Below are 20,559 nucleotides of genomic sequence, written 5' to 3'. Positions count from 1 at the left end.
ATGATTAGGCTACAGGAAATGGCTAATATGAGTCAATAAATGCTCCTCTGTCGCCATCTACTGGTTATAATGCTAAATAAATGTCTTTTTTATTGTTAAATTACAGTGCTTTCTGTCTAATGTTGGATTTCCTACATCTTGAAACGTTCGGTTTTACAAATGGAGACAATCTCAGAAGAATGAACAAATAATGTTTTTGGTCCTCACATTAAAAATAACATTTGAAGTGCTGGATAAATGTGGTGTGCGCGTATCCAATTACAGACATTGTGTTTCTTAATCCAACGCTCCCATTAGCTTCAAGTTTTTATTGCAATTAATGAAACTTATTTATTGGCAAATTAGTTGTGTACATTAAAATATAAATACACATTAAAAAGTCAACCATTAATGGTTTTGTAGCGATGTACAAGGTACAGAATGACAGCTAACAGTTCACCGGAAATGCCCAAGCTGGCTTATCAAAAACCAGGAAGTAACCATGCATATAACCAATTGCTATAACACATAACACATTCACTTTTCCTGAGCAATTTCATCTTTTCACAGTGATCTATTTGTCTCTGTAATGAACCCACAGCTGGAGGTGGATCAGAATCCATGATGCAGAGGTTCTTTATTGTCAAAGACAAAGTCAAACAATCCAAGACGACAGGCAATAGACATACCGGTAATAAAAGTCCAGGCAAAGTTCCAAACACAGCGAGGCAGGCAGACAATGGCAAGAGAAAATTATTATTTTAATTAAAATCCACAAAGAAACAAAACGCATCCCTTCATAAATTGTTTTATGGCAACACACTGGTTTTCTAAACTATTATTTTGACCTTCCCCAAAGGTCCCCCCCCCCTTGTCAGACAATAAAACTTCACTACTAATTTTAGCAAATTATCCAGCTTTTGAGTAATCTGAATGTCAAATTATTTACTTGTAAGAGTATTATTTGTAAGCGATGGCTCTGAACAAGAACTTTGCTCATTAGACAAATTCGGGCAATGTTTTTTCTTATGATTCTGTAGATGAGATAGCTGGGTGAATCTCTTTCCACAGTGTGAGCACTTGTACGGTTTCTCTCCAGTGTGAACTCTCTGGTGTGTTTTTAAATTGCTGGATGTAATAAAGCTCTTCCCACAGTCAAAGCACATATAAGGTTTCACACCAGTATGAATACTCTGGTGCACTTGTAAAGTTTGCAGTAGTAAAAAACTCTTTCCACAAAAAGAACAAAAGTGAGGCTTTACACCTGTATGAACGTTTAGGTGTGCTCTTAAGTGTGATTTCACAACAAATGTTTTATCACACTGATCACAGCTGAATGATCTCAATCCAGAGTGAGAGAGCAGATGATAGTTGAGATTTCTTTTGGATATGAAACTCTTTCCACACTGAGAGCATGTGAACGGTTTTTCTCCAGTGTGAACTTTCATGTGCACACTTAGGTGTCCTTGATGTCTGTAATTCTTTCCACAATGAGAGCAAGTGAACGGTTTTTCTCCAGTGTGAATTCTCATGTGATCATTTAGGTGTTCTTTCCGAATGAAACTCTTTCCACACTGAGTGCATGTATAAGGCTTCTCTCCGGTATGAATTCTCACGTGTCTTTTAAGGTCTGATTTCTGTCTGAAACTCTTTCCACACTCAGAGCAGGTTAAAGATCCTTTGACTCCAGATTTTCCAAATTGTTTTTGTGTGAAATTCTCTTCAGTCTTTGAAACGACTGCATTTCCATCTTGATTTGTGAAATTGTGACGTTTTTGTAACAGATGTTTGTCTTCATTTTTATGTGTTAGTTTTCCATCTTCATTTGTGAATTGATGGTGTTTGTCTTCATTCACTTCTATCAGGTCTAAAATAAACATTAAATTAAATTTAAAAAGGACAAATGAGAAACAAAGTTCATTCTTAATTTAGCACAAAGTTTACTACCGAGTCTACTAGTATCTAATTTCAGCTGTATTGATGTATTGTATGGATTCCTCATCAGTCATAAAAGAGAATGAAGGGAAACACCAACCTATTTGTTCCTCTGTGTCTTCATCTTTTATTCTGCAGGGTTCTTCCTTAATCTCCATCTTTACAAAAGTATGTCAGTAGTTTCTCCTGGAGTAATTCCTTCTGCTTGCTGCTGCTTCTCCTGTGGGAAGATGGGAATATTCCCCAGCATTTAAACTCTCATGAACGCTGTGGCTGTTGTTGCTCACACTTACAATCACTATCAATTATTCATGGTTTAAGTGAATTAAGGTTTGATTGCTGTAATCAGACACTAATTAAATGTGGGAATGTGTGCAAAATACAGACAAAAGAATCACTCAGATGAGATTTACCTAAAACTAGTTATTTCTTGCACATTTAGAAAAATTTTGTGAAATGTATTATATTAGGCTATTATCTGTTTTTAGCCTATGCATAGTTCAGTTAAACCTTCCCCTCTTTGACTTACTATTAACGTTGTTAAACTTAAAGGGATAGTTCACCCAAAAATGAAAATTAGCCCCTGATTTACTCACCCTGAATATATATATTAAAAAATGTCCTGGCTCTTCCAAGCTTTATAATGCCAGTAAATGGGTGCATGTCTTTGGAAGTCCATCAAAGCGCTAAGTGCTCCACGCGTCTCTGGGGGTTAATAAAGGCCTTCTGAAGTGAAGCGATGCGTTCGAGTAAGACAAATATCCATATTTAAAACTTTATCGACTAAAATAACTAGCTTCTGGCAGACGGCCATATGCATCGATTTACGCCAAAAGAGTAACACTTGAACTTGACGCACAACGTAATGACGAACATGGTTGCCCAGCCCTGTTTATTTGAACCGTGAGAGACGTCAATTGCAGTCATTACGTTGTGCGCCAAGTTCACATCGCTTCACTTCAGAAGGCCATTATCAACTCCCGGAGACGCATGGAGTACTTTAATAATGAATAGATGCACTTTGATGGACTTCCAAAGACATACAGCCATTCACTGCCATTATGAAGCTTGGAAGAGCCAAGACATTTTTTAACATAACTTCGATTGGATTTGTCTGAAAGAAGAATGTCATATACACCTAGGATGGATTCAGGGTTAGTTAATCATGGGCTAATTAAAATTTTTGGATGAACTATCCCTTTAATGTTCGCGGAAATCTGTCTGCTTAAACAATAACAACATTGATATAAGAATGTGCTGTTAATTTTTCAATCAGTTAAGAGCCATTCACACGTTAAAAACGAGATGCAGTCAGTGAAGAGGAAAAAAACGAAATGTAACAAGTTGAATGTATTTTAAATTTGGCACTGCATTTTTAGTAAACGTTCTAGACGCTGCAAAGTTCCATATTTAGTAAGTGAAATAAATAAGATAGAAAGTCTCATATCATGGAGAGGTGTGTTATAAAATGTTCGGTATACAGTGAGGAAAATAAGTATTTGAACACCCTGCTATTTTGCAAGTTCTCCCACTTGGAAATCATGGAGGGGTCTGAAATTGTCATCGTAGGTGCATGTCCACTGTGAGAGACATAATCTAAAAAAAAATACAGCTGCAAATAAGTATTTGAACACCTGTCTATCAGCTAGAATTCTGACCCTCAAAGACCTGTTAGTCTGCCTTTAAAATGTCCACCTCCACTCCATTTATTATCCTAAATTAGATGCACCTGTTTGAGGTCGTTAGCTGCATAAAGACACCTGTCCACCCCATACAATCAGTAAGAATCCAACTACTAACATGGCCAAGACCAAAGAGCTGTCCAAAGACACTAGAGACAAAATTGTACACCTCCACAAGGCTGGAAAGGGCTACGGGGAAATTGCCAAGCAGCTTGGTGAAAAAAGGTCCACTGTTGGAGCAATCATTAGAAAATGGAAGAAGCTAAACATGACTGTCAATCTCCCTCGGACTGGGGCTCCATGCAAGATCTCACCTCATGGGGTCTTAATGATCCTAAGAAAGGTAAGAAATCAGCCCAGAACTACACGTGAGGAGCAGGTCAATGACCTGAAAAGAGCTGGACCACCGTTTCCAAGGTTACTGTTGGTAATACACTAAGACGTCATGGTTTGAAATCATGCATGGCACGGAAGGTTCCCCTGCTTAAACCAGCACATGTCAAGGCCCGTCTTAAGTTTGCCAATGACCATTTGGATGATCCAGAGGAGTCATGGGAGAAAGTCATGTGGTCAGATGAGACCAAAATATAACTTTTTGGTCATAATTCCACTAAACGTGTTTGGAGGAAGAATAATAATGAGTACCATCCCAAGAACACCATCCCTACTGTGAAGCATGGGGGTGGTAGCATCATGCTTTGGGGGTGTTTTTCTGCAAAGGGGACAGGACAACTGCACCGTATTGAGGGGAGGATGGATGGGGCCATGTATCGCGAAATCTTGGCCAACAACCTCCTTCCCTCAGTAAGAGCATTGAAGATGGGTCGTGGCTGGGTCTTCCAGCATGACAACGACCCGAAACACACAGCCAGGGCAACTAAGGAGTGGCTCCGTAAGAAGCATCTCAAGGTCCTGGAGTGGCCTAGCAGTCTCCAGACCTGAACCCAATAGAAAATCTTTGGAGGGAGCTGAAAGTCCGTATTGCCCAGCGACAGCCCCGAAACCTGAAGGATCTGGAGATGGTCTGTGTGGAGGAGTGGACCAAAATCCCTGCTGCAGTGTGTGCAAACCTGGTCAAGAACTACAGGAAACGTATGATCTCTGTAATTGCAAACAAAGGTTTCTGTACCAAATATTAAGTTCTGCTTTTCTGATGTATCAAATACTTATGCCATGCAATAAAATGCAAATTAATTACTTAAATCATACAATGTGATTTTCTGGATTTTTGTTTTAGATTCCGTCACTCACAGTTGAAGAGTACCTATGATAAAAATTACAGACTTCTACATGCTTTGTAAGTGGGAAAACCTGCAAAATCGGCAGTGTATCAAATACTTGTTCTCCCCACTGTGTGTATATATATATATATATATATATATATATATATATATATATATATATATATACACAGTGTTCATTATTCACACCATGTAGAGTGATTTTAATGCAAAAAGTCTTCAAGTTGTTTGAAATATGGATTATGACTTAATAGATTTGTTGCTACTGTTACACAAATGCCTCATATGCACAATTAATGAAAATAATTAAACTCCACAAAGAAACAAAACATCTCTTCGCAAATCGTTTTATGGCAACACTAGTTTTCTGAACTATTATTTTGACCTTCCCCAAAGATTCCCCCTTGTCAAACAATCAAACTTCACTACTAATTTTAACAAATCATCCAGCTTTTGCTTAATCTGAATGTATTATTAACTTGTATTATTTGTAAGTGATGGATCTGGACATGAACTTTGCTCATTAGAAAACTTCAGGCAATGCTTTTTCTTATGTCGCTGTAGATTAGATAATAGGGTGAAACTCTTCCCACATGATGAGCACTGGTGCGGCTTCTCTCCAATATGAACTTTCTCATGATCTCTCAAGGTTCCGGACTGAGAGAAATTCTTTCCACAGTGTGAACACTTGTACGGTTTCTCTCCAGTATGAATTCTCTGGTGTTTTTTTTAAGTTACTGGATGTACTAAAGCTCTTCCCACAGTCAAAGCACATGTAAGGTTTCACACCAGTATGAATACGCTCATGCACTTGTAAAGATTGAAGTACTAAAAAACTCTTTCCACAAAAAGAACAAAAGTGAGGCTTCACACCAGTATGAACTTTAAGGTGTTTTCTTAAGTTTGATTCCACAACAAATGTTTCATCACACTGATCACAGCTGAATGATCTCACTCCAGTGTGATGACGCAGATGATAGTTAAGAGAATTTTTCTGAGTGAAACTCTTTCCACACTGAGAGCATGTGAACGGTTTGTCTCCAGTGTGAATTCTCATGTGTCTGTTAAGATTTCCTTTCTGAATGAAACTCTTTCCACACTCAAAGCAGGTTAAAGGTCCTTTGACTCCAGATTTTCGAGCTTGTTTTTGTATGAAACACTTTTCCGTCTGTGAAATGTTTCCATCTTCATTTTTGAAATGATAGTGTTTGTCTTCATTGACTTCCACCAGGTCTAAAATCAACATATTGAATTCAATTTAAAAAGGACAAATGAGAAACAAAGTTGATTCTTAATTTAGCACATATCTAGTTTACTAGTACTGATATAAAATCTAGTTTTATATGCCAGTTTTCATCTTAATGTTTCTCATCAGTCATTAAAGAGAATGAAGGAAAACACCAACCTATTTGTTCCTCTGTATCTTCATCTTTTATTCTGCAGGGTTCTTCCTCAAACTCCATCTTTACAACTACTTGTCCGTAGTTTCTCCTTGAGTAATTCCTCCTGCTTGCTTCTTCTCCTGTGGGAAGATGGGAATATTCCCCACCATTTTAACTCTCATGAACGGCTGTGGGAGCTTCACTGACTGAAGGAGTGAATTGTGGTCGTTGTTGCTCATTTAGCAGATGATCATCACACTTACCATCACTCCGGATTATTCATGCTTTAAGTGAATTAAAGGTTGATTGCTGTATTCAGACATCAATTCAATGTGGGGATGTGTGCAAAATAGAGACAAAGGAATAGTTTCCCATTCAGATGAGATTTACCTAAAACTACAGTTATTTCTGTCACAAAGACTGTTGCATAATTTACAGTAGCACATTTAGAGAATGTTGTAAAATTTAATTTTGGCACATATAGTCTATTATCTGTTTTTAGCCTATATGCATAGTTCAGTTGAAACCTTGCCCACTTTGGACATCATAAATCCTCCAAAAACTGCACAAATGTGGAGTGAAAACATTAATAAACAGTAAAATAACATTTGTAAAAAAAAACAAAAAAAAACCTTATTTCGTTACAAAATTACATTTTGTTGCCTTGGGTCTCTGGAGACACCAAGACCCTGTGGTTAACCCCTAAACGAAGACCGCACAAGGGTTAAAGAGCCAATTGCCAATCGGTTAAGTCACTGCATCACTACAGCTGCCGTTAGAAGCTCCATTTGCTATATAAACAGTCGATGTTCTGAGATGCGGACTTAGTACTGCACATTGGCTGGTCCAGACTGAAAAAAATCTGTTGTTTGTCATGATTTAGAAACAAAATTGATGACAGTTGTTGTCATATTTCTTTGGTAATTTTTAAAAATTAAATATAATTTTAAGCTTAGTGGCTTGGAGAATTTGATGTTCGAGCTGCACATGCATGACTGAAATATCGGAGGCCTTTTAAAGATGAGCACTGACTGAAATTACTTCCCTGAAAGGGACTTTGGCTCAGTTCATGTTTTCAGATTTAGATTTCTCATAGTAAATCACAAATGTACTCACAGTCTGATAAGATATCTTCGAGTCTCTTTTAATGAACCACTATGAATGAACTTTCAATGAACTCAACAAGAACACATGGCTGAAATGAAAACAAATGTCTCCATCTAGAAGAAAACCTGTCTCAAGAAATGGGCGTGTAAAGCTGTGGAAAGACCTTTGAGTTTCTGTGTGTGTATGATATGACTCTCTCCTCTGTTGACCTCCACCACCCACCTCCTCTTTAAATGCTGATGAATTTGCTAATTTCTTCACCAACAAAACAACTATCAGCAGTCAGTTCTCAACTCCACACACAGGAACTAGGGCTGAACGATTTTGGAAAATAATCTAATTGCAATTTCGTTTTACCAATATTGCGATTGCGATTTAATATGCGATTATTTAAGCTCTTTATCTTTTCTATTATTCAACAAAAAAAAGCAATAAATCATTGTAAAATAGGGATGGGAATCTTAAGGCACCTCATGAGCCGATCTAATTTTTTTCTTATAATTATTAATTAATCTTATTAATAAAACTTACAATATTTAATTACATATGTAATTATAAGAAGGCCTGCTTTCAAAATAATTACACATTAAAAAACTAAATTGGTACAATTACATGTTAATAATTTTAACTAATATAGCTTCAAAACAAATAACAAAGAGGGGAAAAAAAACATTACAAGCAATAAACAAAGAGTGCTTTCAGTATTTAAGAGTAGGCTGTCTGAACGTTTTTATCTCTTCTGAAATTATAAGATTATGATATAACTGACTGTGTTACATTTATTTTGCGTTATAAAAGCATTTTGAGATGCAAGTACATTTAAACATGTAGACGGAGTCGCTCACAGCCGCATGCTCAAACGCTCTTCGCAAAGTGCGCATGAGTATTTGAAATTGAAAGCAGCTTCTGTCGGTGATTTTCATATTTTTAATATATAAGCCAACTGTGATGCCTTCGTACTAGAGCATTTGTAAGTACAGGGTTCCTACACATTTTCCATTTCAAAAGCGGTCAAAATTTGGCTTTCATTAGGGCAGTACATTATATTTCAAGGCTTTAGGTCTGCTTTAACACACTCTATGGCCGCCAAGAAACCACACCGTGAAATGGGATGATGTTGCAATAGGTGGCTCAGTGTGCAATGTCTATGCTAAGTTTAATGGTTTCTCATGCGCACATGAAAGTCTGCATATTTTTTATTTTTGCAAACATCCTTTTAGTGGCTCTGTAATACGGTGCTAAGAATATCATGAGAAGAAACCCAAAACACTTATAACCTGCATTTTTGCATAATGAAAAAGTGCACCTTGAATTCAGTCGTGTTTGACAATCACTAAACAGCTGCCATGAAAACACACTTCTATGATACATTTTTGTTCATTAAATTCTTAATTTTCTATTATAGAAAACTAAATAGGGGCAATAGTCTGGAAAAGCAAATATTTTTCCATACTCTGCTTTCTTTTTTCCATACTTTTCCAGACCTGGAAATTACTCAAATCAAATTACATACTTTTCCAAACTGCGTAGGAACCTTGTAAGTAAAATACCGGCGGGCGAGACCGCGCACTACAAAAGTAACATCAAGCAAACCGCGCGTATCTCATATCTTGTGCAATGAAGCACGTGAATGTTCTTGTAATTCGCTTCAACTTTTCTGAACTTTATGAAAGATTATTTCTCGGAAGGTTCGAGTGGTGTCTTGTGTGTGTGTGTGTGTGAGACAAAGGGAATAGAAGCAAGCAGAATACGGTTGTTTATAAAGCACACTTAGCGTCATCACATATCTGTGTTTAAAACTAAGCTGACATAAATCTGAAATTATCTTAATCGATACAGAATCGTTGGAGAGAATCTATAACACAATATCACATAAATTAAACAAACTGTTATTTCCTGTAGCCTATGCCAGACCTATATGCGTAGCGTGACAAGTTGATGCTTCATCTGCAGTGCAGACTGGTTTACTCTCGCGTGTCACGTGACCAGACTGTAATCGCAGCTTTTGAGGTTAAAAAAAAAATCGCATTTCATCATATCGCGATATTATCGCAAATGCTATTAATCGTTCAGCCTTAACAGGAACCCAGACCAACCACAGCCACAGCCAGAAACCTTCTCTCCAATCACCAAGGCGGCAGAAGTATCTAAACTTCTCTCCAGTCATCCTACCACCTGCCCTCTAGATCCAATCCCCTCACACCTTCTACAAGCCATCTCTCCCACACTTTTACCAGCACTCACACACATCATCAACTCATCCCTTCATTCTGGCATTTTCCCTACAGCATTCAAGCAGGCTCGGGTAACTCCACTGCTTAAAAAAACAAACAAACATTAAACATCACTTGTAGAGAGTTACAGACCTGTCTCTCTCCTACCATTCATAGCAAAAACACTTGAACGAGTTGCTTTCAATCAAGTATCATCTTTCCTGTCTCAGAATAACCAGCTGGATGTCAACCAATCTGGCTTCAAGAAAGGGCATTCAAACAAGACTGCATTACTGTCGGTCACAGAAGCCCTACGGATCGCAAAAGCTGCTTCCAAATCTTCAGTTCTCATTCTCCTGGATCTGTCTGCTGCCTTTGACACTGTGAATCATCAGATCCTTATGTCCAGCCTCTCATCACTGGGCATCACAGGAACTTCACTCGGATCGCATGGAGAGGTGAGGTATCCAAAGCACATCTACTGACCACTTGGGTTCCTCAGGGTTCAGTTCTTGGACCCCTCCTCTTCTCCATTTACTCCACATTACCGGGACCCATCATACAGGCACATGGTTTCTCCTACCATTGCTATGCTGACGACACACAGCTCTTCCTCTCATTTTAACCCGGTGATCCCACAGTGGCTGCACGAATCTCAAGCTGTCTGGCGGACATCTCGACATGGATGAAGGAACCTCACCTGCGCTCAACATGGCAAAGACTGAGTTTCTCGTCTTCTCTGCCACCCCATCAAAATTGGTCAGAAATCTTGGAGTAATATTTGATGACCAGCTGACCTTCACAGACCACATTACAAAGACAGCTCCATCATGCAGGTTTGCACTGCTCAACATCAGAAAGATCAGGCCTCTCCTAACTGAGCATGCAACACAATTTCTAGTCCAGACCCTGGTCATTTCTAGTCTTGACTACTGCAATGCTCTTCTGGCTGGACTTCGATCATGTGCAACTAAAGCTCTATAAATGATTCAGAATGCTGCAGCTCGTCTTGTCTTTAACGAGCCCAAAAGGGCCCACGCCACGCACACACACCTCTCTTCATCTCTCTGCACTGGCTACCACTCACTGCTCACATCAAGTTCAAGGCATTGATGCTTGCTTACAGATCTACCACAGGCTCAGCTCCCTCCTCCTTTCACTCACTCCTACGTGTCTACATCCCTACCAGAAGCGTACGATCGGTCAATGAGCGCCGGCTCGTGATACCATCACAGAGAGGCACAAAATCACTCTCCAGAATTCTCATTCACTGTTCCTTGGTGGTGGAATGATCTTCCCACCCTCATCTGGAATGCAGAATTCCAGACAACATTCAAATGACAGCTGAAAACTCATCTCTTCTGTGAGCAGAGAAAAGGAAAACAATTATTTCCTTTTCCTTTAATCCCTGCCTTGTCTTGCTTATGCTACTCTAAGCAATGCCTGAACTTTGTATTTTGAGCACTTCTTGCATTGTTTTTGCCTCTTCATGATGATTCCCTTGCTTTAGTACTCATTTGTAAGTCGCTTTGGACAAAGGCGTCTGCTAAATGACTAAATGTAAATGTAAAGAGAATGAAGGAAAACACGAACCTATTTGTTCCTCTATATCTTCATCTTTTATTCTGCAGGGTTCTTCCTTAATCTCCATCTTTACAATAGTATGACAGTAGTTTCTCCTGCAGTAATTCCTCCTGCTTGCTGCTTTTCCTGTGGGAAGATTTACAGCAGATTTACCATTTTTTTAGCAGACGCCTTTAAAGCGACTTACAGATGAGGAATAAAGTAAACAATACATGGTGAAGAGGCAAACAACGCAAGAAGTGTTCAAAATACAAAGTTTCAAATATTGCTTAGAGTAGCTAAGCTAGACAAGGGGATAGAATAGAATAGGGATAGGATAGAATTTTTGTTAAGTTATGTGCTCACAGAAGAGATGAGTTTTCAGCTGTCTTTTGAATGTTGTCAGGGATTCTGCATTCCAGATGAGGGTGGGAAGATCATTCCACCACCAAGGAACAGTGAATGAGAATGTTCTGGAGAGTGATTTTGTGCCTCTCTGTGACGGAATCACGAGCCGTCGTTCATTGACCGATCGTACGCTTCTGGTAGCGATGTAGACTCGTAGGAGTGAGTGAAAATAGGAGGGAGCTGAGCCTGTGGTAGATCTGTAAGCAAACGTCAATGCCTTGAACTTGATGTGAGCAGCGAACAGAAGCCATTGCAGAGTAGGGGTGTAACAATACATCGATATGGGTCGATGCATTGATCAAACGTCTAATGATAAGATGCATCAATAAACCACGCGTAAAATATCGATATGAGGTAACTTTATTTTGACACTTTCCACATCCTCACGTAACGACCATCTACGCATTTCCTCCAAAGCGCGCATTTTCGTTTACTCACCATACTGTCTTGTAACGTTAATTTCCTCAGCTGAAATAGACGCCTGACAAGAATGACTGAAGCCTAAACATGTTTTGTCACAAAAGCCGGTATTGTCCACTGTCAAGGCATCGCGAGTTCATGTTTTACAGAAGAAACCGACAAGCACTCTTGTTGTTTGTGAACAAAACCCGATAAGTCCACTTTAGTGAACCAGCACGCAGTATTCAGGTCAGGTGACAAGGCTGCTAGTCACTTCGGAAAGACGCAGAGCTGAGACAAGTTTCGTCAAAGCTGACAAAGTAGGCATAATCGAGGATGGATAATTTCAAAGAACTTGATGAACCTGTGATATCATCTTCGGGGTGTAAAAGGAAAATAAAAGCTGAATAAAAACTTTTTCTCCGAAACTTTCAGGCGTCTATGATTAACTGAGTGAAGGTCAGCTGGTCATCAAAGATTACTCCAAGATTTCTGACTGACCTTGATGGGGTGATTGATAGGGGTGGGAATCTCTAGGCACCTCACGATTCGATTATGATTCAGAGGGCTGCGATGCGATGCTAAAACGATTATTGATGCATCTTTTTTTGTGTGTGTGACTACTTGGTACTTTTAAAGCCAAGTATTTATAATGACCCATAAATAATTTACTTCCAATATCTTTTATTAATAAAACAAATGGAAGTGATTTGGCAAGTCAACTCTAAGGTTACATTTGCCAGCATATGTCCCAACATTGCAAAGAACCAACAGAAAAAGAAATGTGTGCCTGTACTAGCAGCAATACTTGTAGTCAATGAATTCAAACTTCAGCATATTCTGAATCTCTAACATAAAATAATAGACTTCTAACCAACATCCTCCTGTTATGTGCAATGAGCAAAATAATCCTGCAGACAAAAAATAAATAAACATTTTGCTGTAACAAAATCACAAACAGCTTTCATACAAAAATATAGGATTAAGTACCAGCAGCTTTCATACAAAAATAATGCTTGTGGACTTAAGCATATTCTGAATAATTAGTAACATACAAAGTTGTAATACATAATAAAGAGCCAAAGGCCCAATCCCAATTCTACCCCTTACCCCTTCACTTTCCCCTATCCCTCTGTTTTGCACGATCACATGAAGGGGTAGGGTTGTCTCGATTCTCTTTTGTTTGGAGGGGTAGGGGTGGGGCAGGGGGGAGGGACAGATAGCCCTTCAAACAAAGTTTTTTCGGGACCACGCTTCAAACGAAGAGGTATGAGAAATGTCCCTGCATACAGAGGCAACATGGCTGCCCAAGCGAAAAATTCTTAAATGTAAGAATTTTTGGCATTAATAAGTATTTTGCTTTATGTTACATACAATCTTGTGTTCAAATTTACAGTCATGTTCTTCAGCTGAAGATGGCATCTTGGAAGTTTGTGATAAACATTGGCGCATCTTCTGTGACGTAGGCACTAGCGACGAAGTATAATGACGTGTAACGGTGTAGTAGTGGTGTCCCATTTCTTAGGGGAATATTTTCACCCCTACACCTTGCCACTCTGTTTCAAGGGGCAAGGGTTAGGGGTAGGCGAAGGGGTATAAAATAGAATTGGGATTGGGCATGACTTGAAATTGTTGCTGTATACCACAATCAAAAACAGCTTATACAAAAAAAGTAAATGAACATCTGCAGAGAGCAGTCAAAATGTAACTTTTTGTGACTGGCATTGCACTGATACACACGGTGACTGTGGAGGGCAGTACAGTAAACCTACGTATAACGCACGTATAACAGATCTGTTTACAGCATATTGATGTGAAAAAACAATACAGAAAGCAGCTCTCATACAAAAATAGAAAAAAAGGCCACAATGAAATTGCCAATTATCCATACGTTAGCTTTTAACGAAGAGGATGCCGTTCTGATTTAGCACTTAGCCATTAAGAGTCTCTGTTATGCGCACGGCACAGACAGTCCGGGCACTGTGCTTCAGAGTTCCGACTTTCTGCGTTCCGTCAATATTAAGTTATTCTGGGTTTTTTTTTTTTTTTTTTTGAAAATCGATTTTTGACATTTGTGAATTGATTCAGAATCGTACACGTCCGCATTGTGACGCATCTAAGAATCGATTTTTTCCCCCACCCCTAATGATTGATGATGAACCTAGGATGGTGAAATCGTGCTGTAGAGAAGGATTTGGCAGGAAAAACGAGAAGCTCAGTCTTTGCCAGGTTAAACTGCAGGTGATGTTCCTTCATCCATGCCAAGAAGGAGTGAATTGTGGTCGTTGTTGCTCATTTAGCAGATGATCATCACACTTACAATCACTCTAGATTACCCAGGTGCAAATGTTTTGCTCAAAATGTCATTTAGGGTGCTTTCACACTTGGTTCGATTGCCTGTTCCGAACCCGAGTTCGATTGCTTCCCCCCTCCCCCAGCCCCCGATGGACTGTGTTCACATTATATTATTTGTATCCGAACCGTGGTACGCTTGCGTCATCAAGCTGCAGCTGGCGCGTACACGTGTTGCTTGGTAACCGCTATGAAAAAGCGTCAAAATGGATAGAATTGCTCGCTTCACATTTCTTCTTCTTTTTTTGAACCTTTGGTTTTGTTTTCAAAGAAAAGATACAGAAACACACTTGCGTCTGTCTGCCGCAAAAGTATTAAAACCGTTCCAAAGACAGCGGGATGTCCGCCGAAGACAATTTTTGTGGAGGCAAGCAGAAATCATCTCTCTGCTTGCAGTGCGTCAATCCCGCTTTTCGTCAAGGTAAGTGTATATAGACCCTTTTACAGTTGTTAAACACACGCACGCAGGCACGCACCACATTATACGTCATCAATAGCGGTTCACTTCCGCGATTTGGTACGATTGCGTTCATATCAGCAGCGAACCGTACCCGAGTTCACATGAACCGTACCCCAGACCACCTTTTTAAGCGGACTCGAGTACAGTTCGCGGGTGCGCACCCGAGTTCGGAAAACAGCGTTCACATCATCCAAACGAACCGAACTCTGACGTCATTCGAACCCGGGTGCGCACCAAAAGTGCTAGTGTGAAAGCGCCCTTAGAGACAATTCCACTTTTTTTATATTTTTTTTTAAGAAAGCAGGACATAATATATGAAACAAACAAAATCATATTTTTTAAAGTTTAAATGAAAAAGGAAAAAGAGATAAATAAATGTAACAAATATAGCCTATATTATATATTTTTTAATATATATATATATCCACAAGGATAGGCTAGATAATGCAAATCAATGCCAGAAATAAGCTCAGTTAAAAAAGAAAATAGAATAGATTGTGACTATATTGTGTTTCAACAGAACGTCAATCTTGACATTTAATCAAAACTATTTTGCACATGCTTTATAATATAACATATAGTTTAAAGTATAATACAAAGTTTAATATAACAATATTAACTAAACTTGTAATGGTTACAAATTGGATGTATGAAATAATAATACGATGTTAGGTTAATTGCTCCCAGAATATTATACCTGATACAGAGATTTATGTTCAAACACTTTCCTGCAACCGACTCTAAATATTTAATGTCAAACAAATAATGATTGTATCTTCTCAAAAGTAGTGGTGTTATTATAGGAAATAAGCTCTACATTTCCAGCACTGTTAAACTAAATTCTTAAATTCAGTTCATAGAGAAGCTGAATGAATATTGATGAGGGTTTATTGCTGTAATCCGACATCGATTAAACGTGTGAATGTGTGCAAATTACAGACAGGAATCGTTTGCCATTCAGAGATACAGGCATTTAAATTAAAAACTCCAGTTCTGTGTGTCAGATTGTTGCATAAAAAATACAGGTATACAGAATGTTAGAACAAAGCTGTTTTCTTTGCATGATAAGTTTTACATAATAGCTACTCAACACTGTACATCTAACGAGTTGTGGTTTTACAGAGGGGAAGGTTTTTGCCATTTTATCAACAAGGGAGGAAAAAAATAGAGCCCATCTGACATTAGTTATGATTTATCATTAAAAACTCTGTTTACCAGGTTTCATTTGTTCACTACATAAAAGGAAAATAACTCATAATATTCACAAATTGCAATGTGAAAAAAAAAACAGTCAGTAATGTTTACGTTTCGCGAGTGTAGTGAACAACATCAGTCGGTTCATTTCGATTCATTTCTGAGTGATTCACTAAATTAACAGACTCGTTTAGTCGTTTGTATTTAGATTTCTCCTAATAAATGATAAAATGAATGTACTCACAGTCTGAAAAACAGCAGATTTAGAGCAGAATGAACGGCTGTGTTCCACTTCTCATGTTTATGTTCCCTTCCCTCGCTCACTTTTCTTCTTCTCCTAGACTCGGATGTGTGTCATTGCTTCGGTTGCTGGAGCGCCTCTAGTGGCGGAACTCCAGCAATGGGAATTCTTTAAATTTAAATGAATGCATCGCGGTAAAGTGAAAGTTGCTCAGATCTATTCTAACCCAGTGGTTCTCAAACTGTTTAGAGTGTCGTTCCCCTGAGGCATTTAACATCCTTCTGCGTACCCCGTCCCTTCCTCTTAGACTACATTCACTGTCACACCTTTTTCATTAAGGGACAATATTTGCCATTAAGGGAATATTTTCATTAAGAGACAATATAAAAATCTATTTTTCCAGTATATTTTTTTACCTTTACAAATACCTTTGTATAATAAGTAGCCTAATGCTTTAAAAAAAAAATATATATATATATAAATAGAGTAATATGCATTGATGGTAAAAACAAAATTATACTTTTAAATATTCAATTATGTCGCTGTATTAATGAATGAGTCATCAGTAATTCATTAGTAACAAAGCAAGTAACTGTATTTATGAATCATTGAATCCTTGACTCTCACGACTCGTTCACGGAAAACCACTGTGTGCTGCAGTTTTGCTGTGGCTTTCGTTGGAACTATTATTTTGCTGCAAAATAGAGCAAAAAATACTGATAATACGGTGTTTAAAATGACCATCACTTCAAGGGATACTTCATCCAAAAATGAAAATTAGCCCATGATTTACCCATGAAGCCATCCTAGGTGTATATGACATTCTTCCTTCAGACGAATAGCCTACAATCAGAGTTATATTAAAAAATGTCCTGGCTCTTCCAAGCTAAATAATGGGAGTGAATGGGCTCTATTTTTTGAAGTCCATACAAGTGCATCGTATCCATGATAAAAGTGTCCCAAACGGGAAAATGGGAATATTCCCCAGCATTTAAACTCTCATGAACGACTGTGGGAGCTTCACTGACTGAAGGAGTGAATTGTGGTCGTTGTTGCTCATTTAGCAGATGATCATCACACTTACAATCACTCTCAATTGATTGTCATCACACTCATCACACTCAAAATTACATCAAGATCATCACACTCAAAATTACACCTCTTGTCTGTCATAACGTCACGAAGTCTCGTCAGAGTCGTAGTCATACAGCAATGCTAATTTTAGTTAATTGAAATAAGAATAGATGTTAAATTGTGGTAGAAATGGCATCCAAACGCCATCTTTCTGGAGCTGAAAAAAGGAAGAGGAGAATGGTTGAGGAATAAAGACAAGCTCAAAGTAAAGGTGTGTTCTTCTGACTTCTATAATTAGTGCGTTATTTATTGCTGTATTATTAGTTTTAATAATAAATGTAACAATGCCCATGATCACAGACAGACATGGAAAAATTGGGCCACATTCAGCGTGTTAAGAATTATCTACCCATGCATTTTGTATAGATTTTTACCCTCTGATGAAGTTATCGTAGTTTTTTTAAATTTGTTATCGTAAAGTTTTTTTAAGGTGGACCATCTCAGACCTCAAAATGGCCGTTTTACCCCTTTTGATAGGCTAATTATGCAATTAATTTATGTTAACTGTCTCTTTTTCTGCAATTTCTCAACTGAGAATAATGGTCATTAATAATCACTATTATAATTTTGAGCAAAATAATCGTGATTATCAGTTTCATTATTATCATGCAGTCCTAACCCACCCCACCCATTCTCCCTCCCCGCTAAAAACAGGTTTCTCCCTCTTTCCAAATTAATATTTAAACCACCATAACATTTATAAATAATACAAAACATTTTTATTATTGTGATCATCAGTTAAAAGTTAAAATGTAGTAGCCTACTGCATTTCTAGTCATTATGCATAATTGTAACCGTATCTTATGCATTTACAAAAACACCTTTAATTTATGCTTTATTTTATATGCTTTATTTTTTATGTGTGCTTTCTGTCTTTTATGGACTAGGGGCTATGCTGAAATCTCTTAGTTTCTTAGTGTTTTTTCACGTTGAATGTTACACTTTTATAAACTTAAATATTGAGCAATCTATAGCCTAATTATTTTAATATATATATATATATATATATATATATAATTTATGTACAATTCATACATTTTATTTCATTTATTTGAGTTTCATGTAAATATTTTTTTCATTTTCAATGTCCTCAGTCTGATAAACACAGTGAATTAAATCAGCTGACTTGTTTATGAATCACGATGGATTCAACAAGGTCAAGTGGTTGAAAATCAGCAAGACTAAAAACAAGTTGTTTGTGATATGAATATTTGATAGACTATTGTTGCTATTGTTTCACAAAGAAACAAAACATATCCGTTCATAAATCACAGTGTTTTATGGCATCACACAAGTTTTCTGAACTATTACTCTTGTTCATCAGTATGAGATGACCATGCACTGCTTGAGCGATGACACTGACACAAGTATTTTCACATTGTTGCTTTACTGCTCAGTTCATCTTGTCTACAGGTAACACTCAGTGTTTACTGCGCATGTGCAACACAACAGAGGATCAATACGGGTGTCGGAAGAATAAAACATGCAACACTTAGAATACAATAAAAAAACATCTTCCTCAAAGGTTCCCCTTATAAAACAATCAAAATTCACAATGCAATTCCATTGTTTGCTTATTCTGAATATAAAATTATTTACAAGTGATGGATCTGAACTTTGATCACTTAGACACCTTCGGGCAATGGTTTTTCTTATGTTTTTTAAATGAGATAATTGGTTGAAACTCTTCACACATGAAGAGCACTGGTGCAGCTTCTCTACAGAATGAATCCTCTGGTGTTGTTTTAAGGCACTGTATAAAGTGAAGGTCTTCCCACAGTCAAAGCACATATAAGGTCTCACACCAGTATGAATATGCTCATGCTCTTTTAAAGTGTGCAGCAGTGAAAAACCAATATGAATTTTAAGATGCCATTTTAAGATTGATTCCACAACAAATGTTTTATCACACTGATCACAGCTGAATGATCTCACAGAGTGAAAGTGGAATTGATTGTTGAGAGAGCTTTTCTGAGTGAAACTCACTCAGAGCAGGTAAGAGACTGTGTTCCCATCTTTAGTTTTTATCTTCTTTTGAAACTGATGCCTTTTGTCTTCATTCACTTCCATCAGGAATTTTACATTTAAAATTAGAAATGAAAAGAAATCCAAGGTGCCTTAAATTTTCAGTTTTCATCTTTCAACAACATATTTGTTCCTCTGTATCTTCATCTTTTATTCTGCAGGGTTCTTCCTTAATCTCCATCTTTACAATAGTATGTCTGTAGTTTCTCCTGGAGTAATTCCTCCTGCCTGCTTCTTCTCCTGTGGGAAGATGGGAATATTCCCAGCATTTAAACTCATGAACGGCTGTGGGAGCTTCACTGACTGAAGAAGTGAATTGTGGTCGTTGTTGCTCATTTAGCAGATGATCATCACACTTACAATCACACTCAATTATCCAGCTTTAAGTGTATTGCTCAAACATCTGTTTAGAAACAATTCAACTCCAAAGCTCATTTTTATGTTGCTCTTGCATTGGATATGATTTACATGCATTAAAAACTCTGTTTACCAGGTGTCATTTGTTCATTACATAAAATGAAAACAACTCAATTTTCATGTTAAATATTTTCTTATTTCTTAGGCTTCCTTTTTTACTATTTTAGTGTAAGACTGCATTTGTGTAACTTCTTCCTGCTATGTTATGTGCACATCATGGACACACCTAGACAAAACAAGTAGTCCTTGGACACACAACCAGAAGTTGAAGATACGTACACACATTAGCGCACATACATTTCTTGTTTCTATATTTCTTGAAATGACATATATGGTAAAGTTACTCTAACTGATGACTGAGAACACTGAGGCTGCGGATAATCTACCTAAATTTTGGGGGCTTGTCCGGGATATTCCCAAGAAACATGGGACTGAGAAGTCATCCTTCATCACAGGCAAGTTGTTTTCAATAATTTCCTTTGGTGGTAGGATTGATTAATCTTATAATAGGTAGAGATTAGGGTTGGGTGATGTCCCCTAAATTGGCAGTTGACGATGTTTACAGTAAAACATCGCGATGGACGATGATATCGTGGGGTGGGGTTAATTTATAATATCATTATTAAAAACGTGCTTTTTTGGCATTTTGATATATTTCTGTGTTTATTTGGCCGTTTAGGCGCGCAACCGAAGACAAAGGCTGCTTGTCCGTGTTGCGCTCGGAGCGCGCGCACAGCATCCTGTCAGTAGAATTCAGTTCTCTTTCGCGACTTATCGCACATCCTGCTCTTTTCTTTCTCATTCATTCATGTTTCGTTATTAATAAC

The 20,559-nt window shown here is 37.8% G+C and overlaps 3 protein-coding genes across 12 annotated transcripts in view; all 3 read right to left on the bottom strand.

Annotated features, from left to right (window-relative positions):
- LOC311097516 (uncharacterized protein) overlaps positions 1-20,559 on the bottom strand; it is a 202,312-nt gene that overhangs the window by 114,622 nt on the left and 67,131 nt on the right. The window lies entirely within an intron of this gene.
- The window catches only part of LOC311097525 (uncharacterized protein), a gene marked incomplete at its 3' end in the record, with an annotated part of 48,151 nt that overhangs the window by 18,419 nt on the left and 9,173 nt on the right, over positions 1-20,559 (bottom strand). The window lies entirely within an intron of this gene.
- Positions 600-16,256, bottom strand: LOC311097522 (uncharacterized protein). Of its 8 annotated transcripts, XM_084137271.1 has the most exons (6): positions 16,160-16,231; positions 11,469-11,707; positions 11,133-11,249; positions 6,243-6,359; positions 2,015-6,070; positions 600-1,846 (listed from the first exon to the last, which is right to left on the bottom strand). In XM_084137271.1, the coding sequence occupies exons 5-6, from the start codon at positions 2,070-2,072 to the stop codon at positions 921-923; spliced, it is 984 nt and encodes a 327-aa protein (XP_083993397.1). In that variant the 5' UTR covers positions 2,073-6,070; positions 6,243-6,359; positions 11,133-11,249; positions 11,469-11,707; positions 16,160-16,231; the 3' UTR covers positions 600-920. The 8 variants fall into 8 exon arrangements, with proteins under 8 accessions (XP_083993397.1, XP_083993396.1, XP_083993398.1 ...); XM_084137270.1 differs by lacking the exon at positions 11,469-11,707 and having other exon boundaries at positions 16,160-16,250; XM_084137272.1 differs by lacking the exon at positions 11,469-11,707 and having other exon boundaries at positions 2,015-2,134; positions 16,160-16,250.

This window comes from Abramis brama, assembly GCF_963993115.1.
Source record: "Abramis brama genome assembly, chromosome: 15".
NCBI classification, from domain to species: domain Eukaryota; kingdom Metazoa; phylum Chordata; class Actinopteri; order Cypriniformes; family Leuciscidae; genus Abramis; species Abramis brama.
The sequence above is the reverse complement of the archived record's forward strand: the minus strand, read 5'-3'. Positions and strand labels throughout refer to the sequence as shown.

Coding starts and splice junctions, on each gene's coding strand:
- LOC311097522 (XM_084137274.1), bottom strand. CDS start 2,072: ATGGAGATTAAGGAAGAACCCTGCAGAATAAAAGATGAAGACACAGAG. Junction 1,847..2,014: donor AGACACAGAGGAACAAATAG/GTTGGTGTTTCC, acceptor TGTTTATTTTAG/ACCTGATAGAAGTGAATGAA.